The following is a 19,984-nucleotide window of genomic DNA, read 5'->3' on the forward strand; positions in this document are numbered from 1 at the left end:
TATATATATATATATATATATATATATATATATATATATATATATGTATATGTGTGTGTGTATATATATATATATATATATATGTGTGTGTGTGTGTGTGTGTGTGTGTGTGTCTGTGTGTATATATATATAAATATATATATATATATATATATAACAAAATAAAATAAAATGAAATATCAAAAAATATATAAATAAAACACACACACTGTTTTAAATGAGGAAAAGCATAAAAGTCTATCAAAACAGTTTGCAATTAAGTTTCTATTAACTCGTTGTAGCTGCAGCTGTATAAATTGTTTGATAATTTTATTTATTACAAGTCATCATATTTGCATTGTTATGTTTTGATGCAAAAATCTTAAAATGCAACGTACCTAAAGCTCTCAGATACATGAACTGAAGTTAAAAGTACAATATTTACCCTCTGAAATATAGTGGAGTAAAAGTATAAAGTGGCATGAAAATACGACACACAAAGTACAAGTGCTTCAAATTTGTAGTTAGGTACAGTACTTGAGTGAATATACTTTGTTACATCGATAGAGACTTTATTTATTCAGTCAAACAATAAAAACATGATGAAAGCATAGTAAAAAAAACGTAAGAAAAACATAATAAGACGTATAATAAGAATGCGTGTGTGCATGTGTGCCTTTGTACGTGCATGTGTTTAAGGAAACTTCAGTGGTGCTGGTCCCTGGGTGGCAGAGGGGTTTAAGCTCCCGGTCATGTGGGGATCAGCCTCCATTTAATCCTCTGTAGAGAGAGAGAGAGAGAGAGAGAAAGAAAGTAAGAGACTGTATTTATTGATGTCTCACCGTGCTGAGGGTGCAGTACCAGTTCGAAGAGTCAAAAGATTGTGTACTTGCAAACCCTAAACCTGTACACCTGAATTATATACATTGTCTGATGAGCTGTGGAGGTTAAATCTAAGAACTGGGATTTTCTTTCATTGGCCTGGAAATTTGGAACTTTCTGGGAATACTACAGGTCTTTCATGGTCTTCAGGGCTTTGTAAACAAGATCCATCCGGGGGAGTGCTTTGAAAACCTGGACTTGTCCGGAAATTATTCTTCACATCGGAACTTGGGAGCTATTCCCGGATTCGAGTCCTTTTTTTTTGACCTAAGAGACAACTTATTCACAGTTCTTATCTCTCGCGGTGGAACATCAGAGCCGACCGAAGATCATTGAGATCATGAGATTCATTTTTTGACTTAAATTGGAAACTGGAACTATTCTGCAATCTTAGTCTTTGTACCTCTAAAATCCCTCTTTGACTGTTTCCGGAATTTCTGGCACAAACTTGATATCTTGTAGAACTTCACACCTGGGCAGCGATTCCTCTTAAGTAAGTGTCCCATCATTTCCTCAAACCTTCCCAAATGGCTCAGTCAGGCTCCTGCCCAAACTCAGATCTGTCAAATGGTGCCATCGTCCACAGCCCACAAGGCATTTGCTCAGACCTGGATACCCAGAGAGGAAGAGAGGATGGAGAGGGAGAAGAGGAAGATGAAGATGTTGAACTAGCCGAGGAAGTAGGGGAGGATGTTTTGATGATGGCTGAAGCAGAAGAAGGGGAAGCCAAAGGAGAGAGCAAAGAGCAGAGTGAAAGGGAGGAAGTGAGGATTATCCAAGTGGCTCTGTTACCAAATGGAGTAATAGAAGAGGGGGAGGGAGGAGGTGAAAAACTGGAGGAAACCTGTGAGGGAGGGGTAGAAGTTGGGAATGAAGAGCAAAACACGATAGATGAACAGACAAGAGAGGAAGAGGGTGAAAGCAAGGGAGAGCAAGAGCCGATAGACACAACAACAGTGAGTGAAGATCCATGTCATTTTTCAGCATCAGTAGAGGCCGAGAAAGGTGAAAAGCAGATAGTAGACGGCAATGAAGAAAATGAAGAAAACAGGGAAGATGAAGAAAATGAAATAGAGGCTGTGATGCCAAGTTCAGAGGTAACAGATGATAAGACCAATGATGGAGACTATGGGTTAGAAATGGTAGAGTCCAGTACTCTTGTAGAAGAGTCAGAAGAGGGTACACTGGTATCTACAGATGAAACAGACAAAGCAGATGAGGTTACTCTACCCACTGATGTTGAAGTAACCGAAACCTTTGAGGATCCAGCAATAGATGCGACCCCTGTTGCCACGGAGATAAAAGAACAAGTCAATAGTCAAGTAGATCTTTGCCTAACCTCAACTGTTTGTGACAATGACATACCCTTTGATACAACTGGTGCAACTGAAGTGGTGGCCAGTCAGACCAACGAAGTTACCAGTGAGAAGGAAGATGAAATAAATAATACTAATGAGGAGAACTTAGAATGCAGTAAACAGGAAGTTGAGTCCATTGATAATAACACCACATGGCAACAGGAGGATTGCATAGAGGCAAAGGTTGATGATGCGGAAACCACAGAGTTTGTGAAAGATGCAATGTCCACTTCTGATGATGGTCAAGACATAGAAGGTGAAGCAGATCTTAATGTAGAGACACCAGACTTTGCCTTTGAACCCTTTGAAGAACAGTCGCAAACAGAGGGAGGGGTTGAGGAAACAAGCATGGTAGGGATCAACCAGAATGAGCAAGAGGAAAAGCAAGTGCGACAGGTTGAGGTTAATACTCTATCATTAATGGATGGGGGAGGGCAGAGTACGGAAGAGGATGGGAAGACAGGTGATAACGTTATTAGAGAGTCAAAAGGTGAGGAGGAGCACGGACAAAGAGGCGATCTACAAATGTGCGAAGAGATTGTTCAAATAAAAGACCAGGATAAGGTAGATCTCCAAGAACCTGTACCGCAGTGTGTGGAGGAGGTAGTTTCAGTGACACGGCAAGATTTGGACCTGGTGGAAGAGGCCTTTGAGCCGGAGGAAGGGGGTGAAGTTGAACCTAATCAGCCACAAGCTGAGGTGACACTAGAGGAGAATGAGTCTACAACAGAGAAGGGAAGGGATTTGCAACAACATCCTTCACTCAAAGAAGCAGAAACAGACTGGGGGGAAAAATTGAAAGAACAGACACAAGAGCAGGCTCTTGTAGAAGACGAGAGAGGAGGAGGAGCAGAAGAAGAAGAAATGGAGGGAGAGGTCGAGATGGCAGAAGAGCCTGTGACTGTTTTAGATGATGAGATTGAAGAGATAGAGGAGAGTCAGAGGAGAGAACTTGAAGAACAAAAAACTGTTGAGACGATGGATCAAGAGGATCAAGAAGTGCAAGAACAGAAGCAAAAACTTAGTAAAGACAATGATGAAAAACAGAAAAATGAAAAAGAAGAGGTAGAAAAGGATAAAAAGCTAAAAGATGCCAACAGAGAGATAGAGCTGGATATCAACGGAAGAGTTAAAGTACTGAGGCAAGCAATGGAGAATGGAATTTTGTGTCCTGAGCCACAGCCACTGAGAAAAGAAGAATGGGGGACGACAAGAGTACTTTCACCCAGGAGAAAAGATAACGACTGGATCAAAAAAGTTCAAAACCAGGAAGAGACAGCACCAGAAGTTAAAGACTGGAGAAAAGAACTGAAGGCTGTGAAAAAAGACATCTGGGAGTCTGAGAGGGGAAGAAAAGAATTGCCGAAAAAGGAAACATCATCAGAAGAGAAAAGTCCTCCAAGGAAAGAGGACTGGATAAAGGAGCTGAAGTCAGTGATCAAACAGGAATCCCTACCCAAAAAGAGGGACGAGCAAGTGAAGAAAAAGCGAGTGGTGCTATTGGAGGATGGCCACTCATACATCCCCCAGCGGGAGGAGATGATCGAGGAGAAAAAAGAGGAGGTGAAACTTATTTCTCATAGGAGGATGGATGCTTTGCCCCCTGGGCACAGGAACAGCAAAGCACCCCAAGACCAGGACTACGAGATCTCACTCTATGTCAAGGTAATGAACCACATCATACTGTACACACAATGTATGTCAACCCAAAATCAAGAGCCCTTCATATACACAAAACAAGGACACAGACCATAACGGTTCTAATGCTTCTAGTACCATAAAATGTCCTTATGGAGCTGTATAGATGGAGAACCTAAGTCATACAGGGGAGCTCAACTAAAAACACAACTCTGCAATTAAGAATTAAACTTTTGGAACCAAGCACTGTTGCCTCACAGTAAGAGGGTCCCTGTTTCGAAACCCGGGTGGAACGGGGTTCGGTCCATGGGCGGGGGCCCTTCTGTGCGGAGTTTGCATGTTGTCCCCGTGTGTGCGTGGGTTCTCTCCGGGGTCTCTGGCTTCCTTCCACAGTCCAAAAACATGCATCTCAGGTTGATTGGTGACTCTAAATTGCCCTTAGGTGTGATTGTCAGCGTGAAAGGTTGTCTGTCTATATGCCTGCGATAGTCTGGCGACCTGTCCAGAGTGTACCCCGCCTTCCGCCCGGTGACAGCTGGGATTGGCTCCAGCCCCCCTGAGACCCTTACGAGGACAAGCGGTTACAGAAAATGACTGACTGACTTTTGGAACCAGTCATCAGGCAAAAAATTTGGAATTTGGCAATTTGACAAATCAAATATCCGAATTCCGGTAGTTTACTCTGTAACGTGAAAACCGCAATGCAAATCGGAGGATAAAATATTCGTCTTTGGCGTTTGTGGACATTTGTGTTTCTTTATCTCACTTGTACCTAAAACAACCAATGCAACTGCTTTTTTCTTATAATCATAGCTCTATTTTTACTTTTAAGTGTTGCTGACTGTTAGGAAGCCACTGACTTTTGAAAGTACTCCATGCAAGATTGACATTGTCTTTTATTGTGCTAAATGTATTGTATCAGTGCAAGGCATCAATTAGGCCATAAGGGCCTTAATATATTCACATCACCAAGAACACAGTCAACTGAGTTGGGTCAGTTCAGGCAGAATGTCAAATGGGCAGAGAAACAAAATATTTAACAGCAAATGAACAGCTCTGGAGCAATTTTGGAACATTTGGCATGAGTCTGGCAAACGTGAATGCCAGATTAAGGCTGCTGTTTATCCAAGTCATTTTTGTTATGGGGCAGAGCTAGCAAAGTCAATACAATGCAAAGGACATTTAGTCATTGACACTAAATAATCTATATCTTTTATTCCCCTTTTTGCATAAAGTTTTTGTTAGATGGCTCCATGTACTACTTTTTTTACTAACATCCATGCAAAACTCAAGTAAGTCAACTGGATTTGACAAAAATGTTCATCTTTCTCTTTTCACGTTAGCCAAAAACATCCATCCAGCTACAAGCTAATTTTGACAGAAGCACTATAAACAAAGCCACCAACACTCATGCTAGCTGGCAGACACAAATCAAAAATGAAAGACGTGTCACATAGTACATTTACATTCACAGATAATCAGTGGAGATTCAATTTATTGGTGGAAGTATGTCCAACTCTGCTACAATAGACGGCGATATGCCCCTTTTAGCTAGTTCTTATCGGACCTTCTTCTGGTTTACCTATTATTTCACATTCCAAACAACTTAGCATCGGCTAACGGGATACGTGTTGAGCAGAAGGATAATTTTTCAGCGCTGTACATTTTGTTCTTACTTTGCACTTCACTTCGTCTTCTTTTGTTTTTTACCAACTTTTTTCTATGAATTTATGTTTGGCTTCTGGGTCAGAGCCCAGTGCAGGAACTATGTAGAACGTAAAGGCCAGTCCAGGTCTAGTTGAGGCGTTTACATGAACAAGTAAATTGATCCCCAACCACAATGTGTTAGTTTGACTTCAAGAAATTTGACAGAGTTCGATTTTAGGCGGACCAGAATGTTCACATGTATATTAAAACTCCAGTGTTAGTCAGAGTAACGCAATAATTTGACTTTTTCTAACATCATGTAAAGGTACTACTGTGTAAATCCACAGCTGTATGTATGATGGTTTCTACAACTATTAAAAAAGATAGCTGTTTTTCCGAATTAACACAAAACAAGTATTGACTTGGGCAAAAAATCCATCACTTGCCAGGGAGTAGATATTTACTCCGGAAGTGACTGACAGTTTCTTCTTTTCTTATGATTACAAACCTGCTGGTGTAATGTGGTTGCCTGGCATAGATGCTGTGCTCATTGGCACATTGTGTGTGTGTGTGTGTGCTATCTTGATCTGCTTGCCTTATCTCATTAAGACAGTGATATCCTAATCCATCAGGCATGGTAGCCTACATTGCTTTATGCATGCAACACACTGTATTCTACCAAAAAGAGAAAAATAATTCATTTTATTTATAAAGCGCTTTTCACACACTCAAAGACACTATACAATAGATAGAGCATTTCAAACAAAACAAGTAAAAACACTATTAAGTAAATATTACTAGTGTTACACAACGTTTACCTTATATCTGTTTGCAAGTTTATTTAAAATTTTGTCGTATTGATTAACAATTAGGTATGGTATGAACATAAATTAAAACTGGAAGTTGAAACTGTTCACTGAAGTCTGAATAATTTGGTTTACGTAAAAACTTAAGTTGCCATCACCTAAAAATAACAAGTGAATTTTACAACTCATTTTTAAGTTGCAACAATTTCACAAAATTAAGTAAACACAAATGAAATTTAAGTAAAACTTACAATTAGGTATGGTATGAGCATAAATTAAAACTGGAAGTTGAAACTATTCACTGAAGACTGAATAATTTGGTTTACGTAAAAAGTTAAGTTGCCATCACTTAAAAATAACAAGTGAATTTCACAACTTACTTTTAAGTTGCAACAGTTTCAAAAAATTAAGTAAATACAAATGAAACTTAAGTAAAACTAAAAATTAGGTATGGTATAAACATAAATTAAAACGGAAAATTGAAACTGTTCACTGAAGTCTGAATAATTTCGTATACGTAAAAACTTAAGTTGCCATCACTTAAAAATTTCACTTAATTTAATTTCACTTGTCATTTTGAAGTTGAACCTCACTAAATTAAGTAAACACAACTGAAATTTAAATAAAATTAACAATCAGGTATGAGGATTGTGTTGATAAGGTAAAGTAAATTCACCTTGTGTGTTTACAATGTAGAATTTTAACCTTAACCTGCACACAGGCACGTCCACGGAGCTCAGTTTAGCTCTCTGGTTCAGCACATTCCTAACTGAGGCGAGAATAAAAGAGGGCAGCCTCCTGAGAGCCAGCAGAGAGACTTAACGCCAAGAAAAAATGCACTAATACACACAACAAGCTTGTTCTCCGTGGGAGCTCACAGTCAAACAACGGCTCCCTTTGTCCGAGCCTCCGTTGGCAGCACAGATGGAGGTGCTCGGAAATATTATGGAAAGGTTCAAGCATCTTTCTTTGGCTGGATTCAAAAGCAATCAAGGTACACAATCGAGACTGGCTTAACAAGACAATTGGACGACAAGCCAATCACTGTCCACAGAGGGTTTTTCTGTTAAGCTAACATAATCAAGCAACTATCTTGATTCTGAATGAAAATACAGTATATTTATGTTTCTTTCATTTACTCTTATGAGACTCGTTAGTTAAAGGGCACCAGTATGTGGATAGCAGTGCATATACAGGGTTAATCTCTACATTCTCTCTTTGTAAGCTGATTAGCCTGCTGTTTGGTGCTCAGAGCTCTGGCCACAACAACACACTCATCTCAAACTACAAACTGCATGGCCATGATGTTAACAGAAACAATGTTAACACGGACCTTCGGCTAATAAATGTTTACTGGGTTTTTATACATGTGTTCCATTCATTTACACTTTTCCACCAATATGGACTGGTTCCATTTGGGTTCTTGCACCTAATTTTGAACAGTTGAAAGCCTTTTAGCAAAGAATAAATTGGTTAACAACCCAAAAAGTTGGTTCTCAAGCTTAAAGTGAAAAATAGTAGCTCATGATCTACATGTTGAAAAGAAACAATGGACAACCGCATATCTGACTTTTTGTTTTGCGATCAAATTACTTTTCTAGAAACTTGGCAAAACCCAGTTTCATTCTTTACAGATCTTTTTCTATGTGCATTTTAATATTTTGATGACACTGTAATTCTGTTCAATTTTATTCTATTAAATTGACCTTTTTCCCACTGTATATTTTAAACAGATTTTGTTAGCTGTTATTATTTGTATTTTTTTATTCTTATATTTTCTTTTTTTTTGTTTGCCGATTTGTTTACTTTTATTTTCAATTTTTTTTGTACTTTGGTTTAATAAGTATTAGCTTGTTTTTTGTTTATTTAATTTACATGTTTATTGTATAAAGCTACTTTTATTTTTATTTTCTATGATATTACATCGACTTTTGCACTTTTTACACAGGTAAAATGTATATTTTTTCTTATTTTTTGTTAACATATGCATTTGTTAACATATTATGCAGTCTTAAATGTTTCATTTTTTTTGCAAAAGCATTTCTTAGTGTGACTGTTAAAAGTTTTAAGCAAGAAACTGGTTATTAATGGTTGGTCCATGCACTCTAAAAAGTAATTCAGGGGATGTATCACTGACACCTAATTTAAATGCATAGTTGCAGGTTAAAAATTCTAATTTGAATATTTTAAGTTGCAAGCTTATTTTTTTTAAGAGTCGTGTTGACATAATGTTGATAATTACCTCCACTTAGTTTTGTGTGCAATTTAAACTCAAATTTCCATTTTAATTGATTTTAAAGCAAAAAATGTTATTTCTTCTCCATATTCCATATATATATATGTATATATATATATATATATATATATATATATATATATATATATATATGTATAAATGTCATCAGGTGGAAAATAGTAAAAATTACAAATTCCAAGGCAAAAGCCCAGACTGACACCCAGAAATAATACAGTACTTGTTTTTATGCTTTGATGGCTGTTGGACCAAAAATTGCATTTTGAATGGGTTTCAATGGCGCATTTATTTGTACTTAACAGTATGAATGGAACAATTTTAGTTTCCACTTAGACTTATTGTAGGAGCTGAGTTGGAAATTCCAAGATTTAACCAAAATACACAAAATATACCACTTTCATAAACACAACCAAAATTACAATTTAATGTAATGTAAAGAATTCACACTGGTTGTCCTCGGCAAACAAATGAGAGAGACGTCTCAGCTGCTGTGGGTGTGAAAAAGAAAAAGACTCCACACACTGGACACATTGTGTGTGTTTGTGATGGGGCAGAGATTCCGATGCCACCCACTCTTCCGAAAAACCAAGTAACTCTCACACTGCTCTGCCCCTCCGAACCTCAGCCACCGACCTAATGTCAAGTTATATGTTCGTTAAAGTTATTGTTAATCATCATGCATGGTTGGAAGTGCCAAAAGCTGGGTGCTGGCTTGTGTTTATCATGGTGTCATTGAGGGGCATTTTGGATTTGCTAAAAATTGATCATTCTAGACCCGTCCTGAGCTGAAAACCTTTGAGTTTTTGTTACTGGAGGAAGAAGATGACTTTCAGCGAGAGCTTTTTGGAATACTGAATTGAACTGATCACCATGTCCTGGTGTGACATTGCAGTAAAGAAGTTGGGCTTTCCTACAATTGAGTTGTTCGTGAAGGTAAATTATGTTAAAAACCCTTCTCTTATAATATACAAAAAGTCATAGTCAGTGTTTTTCAGTTGATTGTTCATACAGTATCCACGCATGGCAGCTAGAATTGGTTTAGTTATGGTTGGAAAAAGGTTGTGGTCATATTGAAGTTGCATTTGCCTTCTCAGTGGCAGATCTAGCACATTTGGCGCCCTAGGAAAGCGGATTTCGACATGGATTTGTTGTTTTTATGCTTCTAGATTGGCAGCAGCCAAAGCCAGAGGCATTATGTTCTTGGGTTATCACTCTGTCCGACCCATTCTTGTTAACGCCATATCTCACAAACCTTGAGAGTTTCTTCAAATTTGGCACAAACGCTCACCTGGACTTAAGAGATTTTGCCGGTCAGTGGGGCACAGTGACCTTGTCTGTCTCATTCTTGCCAATGCGAATTCCTCTGCGGAATTCCTAAAATTTGGGACAAGCATTCACTTTGACTTTGACTCAACCGATTGAAATTTGTTGGACCAAGGTCAAATGTTACAGTGATCTTGCATTTTTCTCTTTCTTGTGAACATGATATCTCAAGAATACGTTAAGGGAATTTCTTCAACTTTGGCACAAACGTTCACTTGGACTCAAGCATGAACTGATTAGATTTTGGTGATCATTGGTCAAAAGTCAGTGTCGGTGTAACTTCATACGCCTCATTCTCATTAATGCGAAATCTCAAGAACTCCATTAGAGAATTCTTTAAATTTGGCACAAATGTTAAGTTTGCCTTGACAGTAAAATGACGAGATTCTTGAAATGTTTCCTTGGACCAAAGGATGTCTCATTCTTGTGAACGCAATATCTCAAGAGCGCCCTTAGGGAATTGTTTTAAATTTGGCACAGACATTCATCGGGACTTGTGGATGAATTTATTAGATTTTGGTGGTCATAGGTCAAAAGTAAAAGTCATTGTGACCTTGTCTGTCTCATTCTTGTGAATTCCATATCTCAAGAACACCTCAAGGGAATTTCTTCAACTTTGACACAAAGGCCCACTTGGACTGAATGAACTGATCAGAACTGGCCAAAGATCAAGGTCACTGTAACCTCATAAAATATGTTTTTGGCCAAAACTGTGCTGATTGTAAAGATCTTCTGTGCTGCCGGGGGGGAAGATGTGTGTGAATGTTGTCATGTTTTCAAGACATGGATCTAAAACTACAAGTGCAACTTGACTGGTGTGCGAAGACATACACCCATGTGGTGGTAATTGTAGTTTATATTAAATGTGTTCGTAAAATGAGCTTTAAATAGGAAAGAAATACACTTTTAACCACCACAAGATGGTATGTGACACCTGTACTGAAGGTAAATACCTCTACTCTTTCAGTTAGAAAGCTAAGTAAATATAAGATACTTTAAGATGTTACAGCTGATACTGGTACAGCTGATTGTTAATGTGTGTATAGGTGGGTAGCCGAAAGGTATTTATGATGCATTATAAGCCCCATCAGTTATCCTCTAGTTCACAAGAGCATCCATAAGGCACATCTATAATGTTTTATTACTGTTGATATAGTGCATCAGTGAGTAATACGTGTGTTAACAAGAGAAGTCATAAAGCATTATGAATGCATTATAATTCACTATGAATGCCCTCATAATGCATTATAGATGTGGTCGTCATAGAAAGTATTATTTGTACTTTTACTCAAACATGGCATTCAGGTACTTTACCCACTACTGTGTAAACAAAGTTGAATATGTGAGTTATTAACTTTGCTATGACATTAATATTGATTGACTGATCTGCACTTCACAAAAAAATCATGTCACCACACCGTGCAACTGACATTTTTTAGTAAAATAATTTCTTATAAAATCTTGTACCTTCTATATGTGTGTGTTTGTGTGTGTGTGTGTGTGTGTGTGTGTGTGTGCAGGCGGGGAGTGATGGGGAGAGCATTGGTAACTGCCCCTTCTCTCAGAGACTCTTTATGATCCTGTGGCTTAAAGGAGTCATCTTCAACGTCACCACTGTTGACCTCAAAAGGTAACGCAGCATGCACACTTACACACAGACACGCAAAAAACAACATTTTTAGTAGAACTACACGTCAACGGCCAGTGCAGTTTTTTCTGTAATACATTCTTTGAGGACTAAATCTGTAAAGCATTATGAGGGTATTCATAATGAGTTATAGTGCATTCATAACACTTTATAACCACACTCATAAACACACTTAATGCTTACTGATGCACTATATCAGCAAACATTATAAATGTGATTTACAATGAATTAAAAGTGTCAAGTGTCTTATGAATGCTTTTGACTTATTGTAAAGACGAAGTTGACTAATGGGGCTTATAATGCATTATAAATGTCTACACTCACCTATACACACAAAAAACTATCAACGGCAGTAAGGACTCATTGTGTTCCATAACAGTGCAATATCTCAAGTTATTGTTGCATGTGTTCAATAAAGTGTGGTGCATAATGATGCATTTATAACAATGTATGCTTTATTATAAAGCATGTATATGTACTTCACTGTAAAATTGTGTAAGTTGTGTAATTTTGGCTATTTTCAGTTTGGTGGGCCCACAGGTTTGGAAGTCATTTTTCTCTTTTAAAATCACCTCAAATTAAAAAAAAAAAAAAAAAAAATCTCCCAAAAAATGTTAAAATAAAAATAAAATAAAAATAAACTGCCACAAATGTAATTTGTAATTTGGCAAAATAGCCATTTTTTAAGTCTTAAATTAAAAAAGAAAAAAAAATCACCAAAAATTTGAAAAGAAAAATTGCCAAAAAATTTAAAAGAAAAAAATAGGAGACCATATTTAAATACGATATGCCATCTTAAAAAAAAAAGCAGGAAAATAAAAATATTAGATACAGTCATTAAAGATCTGTCTGCAGTGCTTAAATTTTTTTTTGACATGCCTCCTCATTTTGCACCACCCCTCCCCTTTCATAAATAACAAATAGTCCTTAATAATGATAAAAAATGTGCTGGCCTACAAACTTGTTAAACTTTGTAAGAACTAACAGTCATATCTTATTCATTATTAATCAACATTACTATCCAGTCTGTCTGAGTGTCTGTCTTGTTCTTTGTTGTCAGGAAGCCGGCTGACCTGCAGGACCTCGCTCCAGGAACCAACCCACCTTTTGTGACCTTTAATGGCGAGGTCAAAGTTGATGTTAACAAGATAGAGGAGTTCCTGGAGGAGAAACTGACCCCACCACGGTACAGAAAACACAAATTTACCTAAAACCGAAAGTGTGTATGGATTTTCAGTTGACTTTTCTAACACGTCTTTAACATCAGCTACCCCAGACTGGCTCCCAGACACCCTGAGGCCAACACAGCCGGCATCGATGTGTTTGCCAAATTCTCTGCTTACATCAAAAACCCGAGGAAAGACACCAATGACGGTAAGAGAGAGAAAGAGCATCTGTGTGAGGGCTGGCTTCAATTCATTTAGCTTAGAATAAGTAGTTTGCTTTATGGCCGACAGGCCATATTTAGCCCCCCACCCATTTTGTAATTCACAATAAAAAATGAAATTCATTTACACTGGGAATTTTTTTTGTACTTTTTGTATACATACGGTGCCAAAGTGCATAAAAAAGCATCAAAAAAAGTACCACTGGAGGATCCCCCAGACCCCCAACAGAGGTCCTGGCTAAGCCCCAATGTCCTAAAACCCTAAAAACATCTTAAAATCCTAGACACATCCTAAAATCTTAGAAACATTCTAAAATCTGAGAAATATCCTAAAATCCTAGAACTTTCCTAACATCACAGAAACATTCTGAAGTCCCAGAAATGATATAACATCCCAGAAACATTCTGAAGTCCCAGGAATGATATAATATCTCAGAAAAGTCTAAAATCTAAATTGGCAAATCTAAAATCTGAGGAATGTCCTAAAATCCTAGAAATGTGCAAAAATCCAAGGAATGTCCCAGAATCACAGACACATCCTAAAATCCCAGAAATTAACTAAAATCTGAGAAACATCCCAAAATCTAGGGAATATCCTAAAATACTAGAAACATCCTAGAACCCAAGGAATGTTCTAGAATTGTAGGAACATCCTAAAATCCTAAAAATCTCAGAAAATCCTATAAATGTGCTAAAATCCTAGAAATGTTTGAAATCTAAGGAATGTCCTTAAATCATTGAAACATCCCAAGATCCCAGAAACATTCAAAAATCCCGTAAGAGATCTAAAATACCAGAGACATCCTAAAGTCTGAGGAATGTCCGGAAAACCAAGAAATGTCCAAAAGTCCAAGGAATGTCAGGAATTGCAGAAACATCTAAAATTCTTGAAACATCCTAAAACCCAAGGAATGTCTAAACTGCTAGAAATGTCCTAAAATTATAAAAATACGTAAAAATATTTTGCCTCATTGTGCTGTATTGTCTGTTAACTGTCAGTCCAATAGGAAATAATGTAATCAAAAAGGTTCGGTTGCTGATGCTGGCTTGCATTGGGTCAGGTTCGGACACAGTGGTACTTTCATGAGGAAGGGTTTGGTGTGACTGAGATTTTGAAGTCCCGTTATCCGGAACGTCCATCGGAAGATCTTTCTATCAACTGCTCTTCCTCTCTGAAGCCTTAGAGAAAGCATTGCTGAAGTCTCTCCGGCGTCTCGATGACTTCCTGAGGACCCCCCTGCCTGCAGAGATTGATGCCAACGCTTCAGGAGATCTGCCCGAGTCCTCCAGGAACTTCCTAGATGGATCTGAGCTCACCCTGGCTGACTGCAACCTGCTGCCTAAACTACACATCCTTAAGGTTCAATCAGTCTTATTGTCATACTGTACAGAAAAGACGGCTTCCCATAACCGACACAAATTTTGATATCCGACCAGTTTATCACCCCTAGATACAACCTCCGACTTACGTTCTTTTCTTCGCAGGTCGTCGCCAAGAAATACAGAGGCTTTGAGATCCCAGCGGAGATGACGGGGTTGTGGAGGTACTTAAATCGCGCCTATCAGAGGGAGGAGTTCACCAGCACCTGCCCTGCTGAGAAGGAGATCCACTTTGCCTATCTGGATGTGGCAAAACAAATCAAATAAGATGAAGAGTGGATGGTAACAGAAGGAAGGAGAGAGGAGACATATGACTAGGAGACCATGGATAGATTTAGCATTCATATCCTTAGGAGGTACAACAAGTAGGTACGTAGTCTAGTCAACTAGGCTAAATGAAGAATAACCACTCCAAGTAATAGACTAAGCCCATCGAACATCAACAGCTCTTTTATAAATTTAATATCTGTGTGTGTGTGTGTGTGTGTGTGTGTGTGTGCGCTCACAGGTTGGGTTGCACAGTCATCTACTGTAACTTTACATGAATCATTTTACAAATAATCAAAATTGAGATCTTAGAGAAGTTTAGTTTTTCACTTTTCAGACAATGGCGGGGCCAAGTTCACTGTAAAGATGAAATAGACGGCACCGTGAACTAAGCGTTGTTTTTCAGTATCGCTGCATTTCAGAAACAATTCCATCGAAGTGTAGCTAATATTATGTAGTCGGATGATTAGGTCTTCAATCAGAACCTTTGAAATAGACCGTGGAATCTGCTATTTAAACTCATTTTAATTAACTTGCGTGTTAAATTTGATGAGGTCCTTTCAGGATTAAGGGACTACTTTGGTATTTTGGGACATGCACTAAATCGCATTCTTGCCACCAGAGCCAGGAACTGGTTAGCTTAGCGTAGCATAAGGACTGAAAACAGCTAGCATGGCTCTGCCAGAAATGGAAGTTACTGGTCTGACCAGGAAACCGCAACTGTTTTCACATTCCCATTTTTGTACCAAAATTCAAGAGCTTTAGAAGTGCCAGTCATTGAATTTTTTATTCGAACATTTGGGCAAGGCCAGGCTAGCTATTTCCACTTGTTACTTGTCTTTACGAAAAGCTAAGTGTCTGCTAGCTTATATTTAGCACATAGACATCATGGCAAGAAAGTGAATAATCTCCCAAAATGGCAAGCTATTCCTTAAAATGTGTCTAGTGCCTGTTATAGTCCAAACATTTGAATACAAACCATAATGGTACCTAGTGAATGCAAATCTATGGACTCTGTAAAACAATAATTAATTCTAACTGTATTTTAAGGAAGTAATACTATCCAATTGGAAAAAAAAATACAAAATGAAATACACTCCAAGAAAGCATGGTTTTCTTTGAGTTGCTCATCTGGATTTATTAATTTGAAACAATAAAGTCGGTTAAGTTACCTAAACCTTTTTTGTTAAACGTTCCTGTAATGACATATCTTGACCAAAAAACGGTACCATATGTAACATTTATATAATGTCTATAGAGCATGTTACCCTAACTTTAAGAAGAACATTCTGGCAACTAAAAAAAAAAATTGACGCTGAAAACATTACTAAAAACATTACTTGTACTGTTCTCTGAACGTTTTTAGAAGCAAACATTGCTAGCTGTGTACTTAACGCGTCATATTTCGACGCAAATGTCCACTTAACAAGCGGCGACACGTGAGAAGTTGGGATGAGAATGTTCCGGTCTATCTACTACTGAGTTCGAAATCAGAAACCAGTGCTAACCATTGCTAACCGTTAACCATTGTTAGCACTGCAGCAAGTGAGCTAAATAAATTGAATAAACTGCCAGTTTAACCCAAATGACTTCTTGTTTCTTGACCCGTCGCTCTGTGTTGAAGTGAAGATAAAACTAAACTACAAAAAAAAAAATAGTCCCAAGTTCTAATTAACCTTCGGCGGCAGCAAACATTCTAGCTAACGAAGCTAACGAATTCAGCTTCTGTACAAAAGTAGGCTAATACTCAGTAATAGGCTACTCTTTAAGCCTTACTCGATGAAATCCATTGTTAATTTTAAAAACAGCTGTAGTAAAGTGTTCAATAGATCCATTTTTTTCTTTTAGCCCCAAAATAAATCGTTACTACTATGTCCATTGTTTCACTAAATATCTCTGTGTTCATGCTAACATTCATGTAAACAGCCTGATTGTACTAAATGTGTACTCTCTTTACAGATGCAATGAGACAATTGTATTTACTCATATTTTGATGATTTTTGACTTTGTATGTAACGGTTCTGATTGGCTGAGTTGTGGACAGGCTTCGGTGCTGGTTGGTTTAACCGCCGATAACGACTCTTTGATGGACCACTGTTACAATGCTGCTACAATAACGCAACGTAGGCGAAAAAGTTGAATTCATGACGTACGACAATCACCTTTTATAGCGCTAAAACAGTGCCTCCCGACGTTTTATCGTAACTGATTTGGGATTTTTATCGCTGGTTAGGGTTGGATGAATTCATTTCGTTGATTCAGTTCATTCGGGAGGTTGGCGAAACCATCTCCCATCCCCGAATTTTTCTATCTTCCAAAAAAAAAAAAAAAAAAAAGGACAGAATTTTCTTTCGAGTTCCCGTTAATGCAGCTTTATTTTACGAAAAAAATCACTTGTTTGGTGAGTGTTAACTACACCTAAGCAACCTTGACGCCAGCCTGTTGTGTTCTGGCCTTATTATCCTCTTTGGGGACGATCTTTATTAAACTGATTTTATCACGATGTGGATTGTCTTCAGTGGTCTGTGTTTTTTTTCTATTTAACAAGAAAATGAGTACAATGACATGCATTGAAAATAATGTGTTATCATCAACAATAAATTGGCCATTTTAAAGGATAAAGGTGAGAGTGCCATCTGCTGGCTGTTGACTGTAATGTGATTGGTAGTACTGGTAGTTTTCCCTGTTCACTGAAGTATCTTTTTATACACTGGAGCTCCCCCCAGTGGTGATTAAAAGTACTGTTATGCTAAAACAAGGTTTAAAAAAATGCATTTTAGTATTTCTATTTCATAATATATCTTTGAACCCGTAATTGATCATTTAAAAATTAAAAAATTAAGTGTGACCCACAGAAGCTACAGAAGTTCTGATACCACGATTCCCGACAACACAAAAAAACATAAATTTACCCGTATATTACTGTCTGTAATTATTAACCAGCCTGGTTTTAACTCAGAGAATTATATTTTTTTTACATTCTTATGAAGTGCAAAAGCTGGTATATTTAACACATGCCTACAGGTAGACACTGGAGCATGTGCAGACACACACACTCATCACCTGGGCGACAGTGATAGTGACCTCTGTGGAACCCTCTAAGTGTAATGACCCAGAGTTTGCACACCCAGACAGCAAACACACACAGCTCAGTTACCATAGAAACATCCAGAGGAATGTCCTTCCCTTCATATTGTGGCACTGTGAACTAATAACACTGGGTAAAGTCACACTTCAAATTAATTAATAGAGATTAATTATACAGGAATACAAAACAGTGGTGCACTGTCACCACACAGCAAGGGGGGTTCTGGGTTCAAGCCTGCTGGCTGGCACGGACCCTTCTGTGTGGAGTTTATATAAAAATGGATGTAGCTACTGTGACGTCACCTGTTGGTGTAGACGTGTGGTTTAAAGCCTCGAGTTTGGGCTTTTGGCCATCGCTACGGAGGTTTTTTGAAGCCAGAGGTGACCACATTTGGGTGAGAGGCTGCAGCTGTGGAAGCAGCTTTGCTAAGCCCCGCCCCCTTAGCTTACACGACCAAAAAAAAAAAATCGATGCAAACTTTTATGAAACCTGTTCTTCAGGTGAAATTATAGAAATGTCAAAAGTGCATTAACCTAGCTGACAAATTTATGTTCCAAGAACGTTCCCCTAATATTCCCATTAGGTTATGAAAACATTGCATTTGGATGGTCAGATAACATTTTTTAAAGTGTTTCTTTGCCCTAGTTAGGAGAACATTATTTGAAAACCATTCTTGAAACATTAAAAGAAAATACTCCTACAACGTTCATATATAACATTATTTAAATGTTTCCTTTAGGCAAGTAAGGCAAGATTGCTTTCTCTTGTTAGGAGAACGTTATTTGCAAAATAATGTTGCATCGATGATCTTTTCAAAACATTCTGTAACGTGCATCTTAGACAATGTACATTCTCAGAATGTTGCAGAAAACTTTAGTAAAAAAATCTTGGAATATTGATGAATAATGATCTACGTTTGTTAATAAATAGTGTTGCAATAATGTTCTCTTAAAAACATTCCGGAACCTGCAATGTAGACAATATTTTACAAACATTCTTGGAATGTTGTCGTCATAATGTTCCATTTTGTTAATGTGTACCATAAAGAAACATTTAACAATAGACCTTGTGTTACCTATTGCCTAGACAACATTCACAAAACATTCACATAATGTTGCAGTAAGTAGTCAACATGTAACGCTGCAGTAACGTTCTGTAAAAAAAACACTGTTTCACCTATGCCCTAGAAAACTTTAGTAAAAAAATCTTGGAATATTGATGGATAATGATCTACGTTTGTTAATAAATAGTGTTGCAATAATGTTCTCTTAAAAACATCCCGGAACCTGCAATGTAGACAATATTTTACAAACATTCTTGGAATGTTGTTGTCATAATGTTCCATCTTTGTTAATGTGTACCATAAAGAAACATTTAACAATAGACCTTGTGTTACCTATTGCCTAGACAACATTCACAAAACCTTCACATAATGTTGCAGTAAGTATTTCTCACTGTAGTCAACATGTAATGTTGCAGTAACGTTCTGTAAGAAACATAGTTTCACCTATGGCCTAGAAATCTTTAGTAACAAAATCTTGGAATATTGATGGATAATGATCTACTTTTGTTAATAAATAGTGTTGCAATAATGTTCTCCTAAAAACATCCCGGAACCTGCACCCTAGACAATATTTTATAAACATTCTTGGAATGTTGTAGTCATAATGTTCCATCTTTGTTAATGTGTACCATAAAGAAACATTTAACAATAGACTTTGTGTTACCTATTGCCTAGACAACAGTCACAAAACATTCATATAATGGTGCAGTAAGTATTTCTCACTTTAGTCAACATGTAATGTTGCAGTGACGTTCTGTAAAAAACATAGTTTCACCTATGGCCTGAAAAACTTTAGTAAAAAAATCTTGAAATATTGATGGATAATGATCTACTTTTGTTAATAAATAGTCTTGCAATAATGTTCTCCTAAAAACATCCCGGAACCTGCATCCTAGACAATATTTTACAAACATTCTTGGAATGTTGTAGTCAGAGGGTTCCATCTTTGTTAAGCTGCAATGTTACAGAAATGTTATGTACAAAACAAAACAAAAAACTTTGCTTACTTATGGTGAAGACATTAAAAAAACATTCTCAGAATGTTGCACTGAGAATGTTCCACTTCTGTTGTGTTGTGTTAAGTTGCAGGAAATGTTCTTTGAAATAATAAACAGAATGTTTAGTGAAAATTGCAATCCAAACTTGCTAGAAATGATCGACCAGGTGACCTCACATTGTGAGTCTATCGACGTAATGAACAACTATAAAGAGAGTAACTGTGTAAAAATAAAATATCAATCTTTATTGTCACAGTGGGTTTATG

General features: G+C 37.4%; 1 protein-coding gene across 2 annotated transcripts; it reads left to right on the forward strand.

Annotated features, from left to right (window-relative positions):
• The first annotated feature begins 782 nt into the window (after positions 1-782).
• Positions 783-17,072, forward strand: LOC121962817 (chloride intracellular channel protein 4). Of its 2 annotated transcripts, none has more exons than XM_088074361.1 (6): positions 783-3,884; positions 11,408-11,517; positions 12,596-12,721; positions 12,803-12,909; positions 14,101-14,282; positions 14,408-17,072. In XM_088074361.1, exons 1-6 carry the CDS (start codon positions 1,389-1,391, stop codon positions 14,567-14,569), a joined length of 3,183 nt encoding a protein of 1,060 aa, XP_087930487.1. In that variant the 5' UTR covers positions 783-1,388; the 3' UTR covers positions 14,570-17,072. The 2 variants fall into 2 exon arrangements, with proteins under 2 accessions (XP_087930487.1, XP_087930488.1); XM_088074362.1 differs by lacking the exon at positions 783-3,884 and adding an exon at positions 9,148-9,497.
• The last annotated feature ends 2,912 nt before the right edge of the window (positions 17,073-19,984 follow it).

This window comes from Plectropomus leopardus, chromosome 24 (assembly GCF_026936395.1).
Source record: "Plectropomus leopardus strain MGB_pleo_1.0 chromosome 24, ASM2693639v1, whole genome shotgun sequence".
Lineage (NCBI taxonomy): Eukaryota > Metazoa > Chordata > Actinopteri > Perciformes > Serranidae > Plectropomus > Plectropomus leopardus.

Coding starts and splice junctions, on each gene's coding strand:
- LOC121962817 (XM_088074361.1), top strand. CDS start 1,389: ATGGCTCAGTCAGGCTCCTGCCCAAACTCAGATCTGTCAAATGGTGCC. Junction 11,518..12,595: donor ACCACTGTTGACCTCAAAAG/GTAACGCAGCAT, acceptor CTTTGTTGTCAG/GAAGCCGGCTGACCTGCAGG. Junction 12,722..12,802: donor GAGAAACTGACCCCACCACG/GTACAGAAAACA, acceptor CTTTAACATCAG/CTACCCCAGACTGGCTCCCA.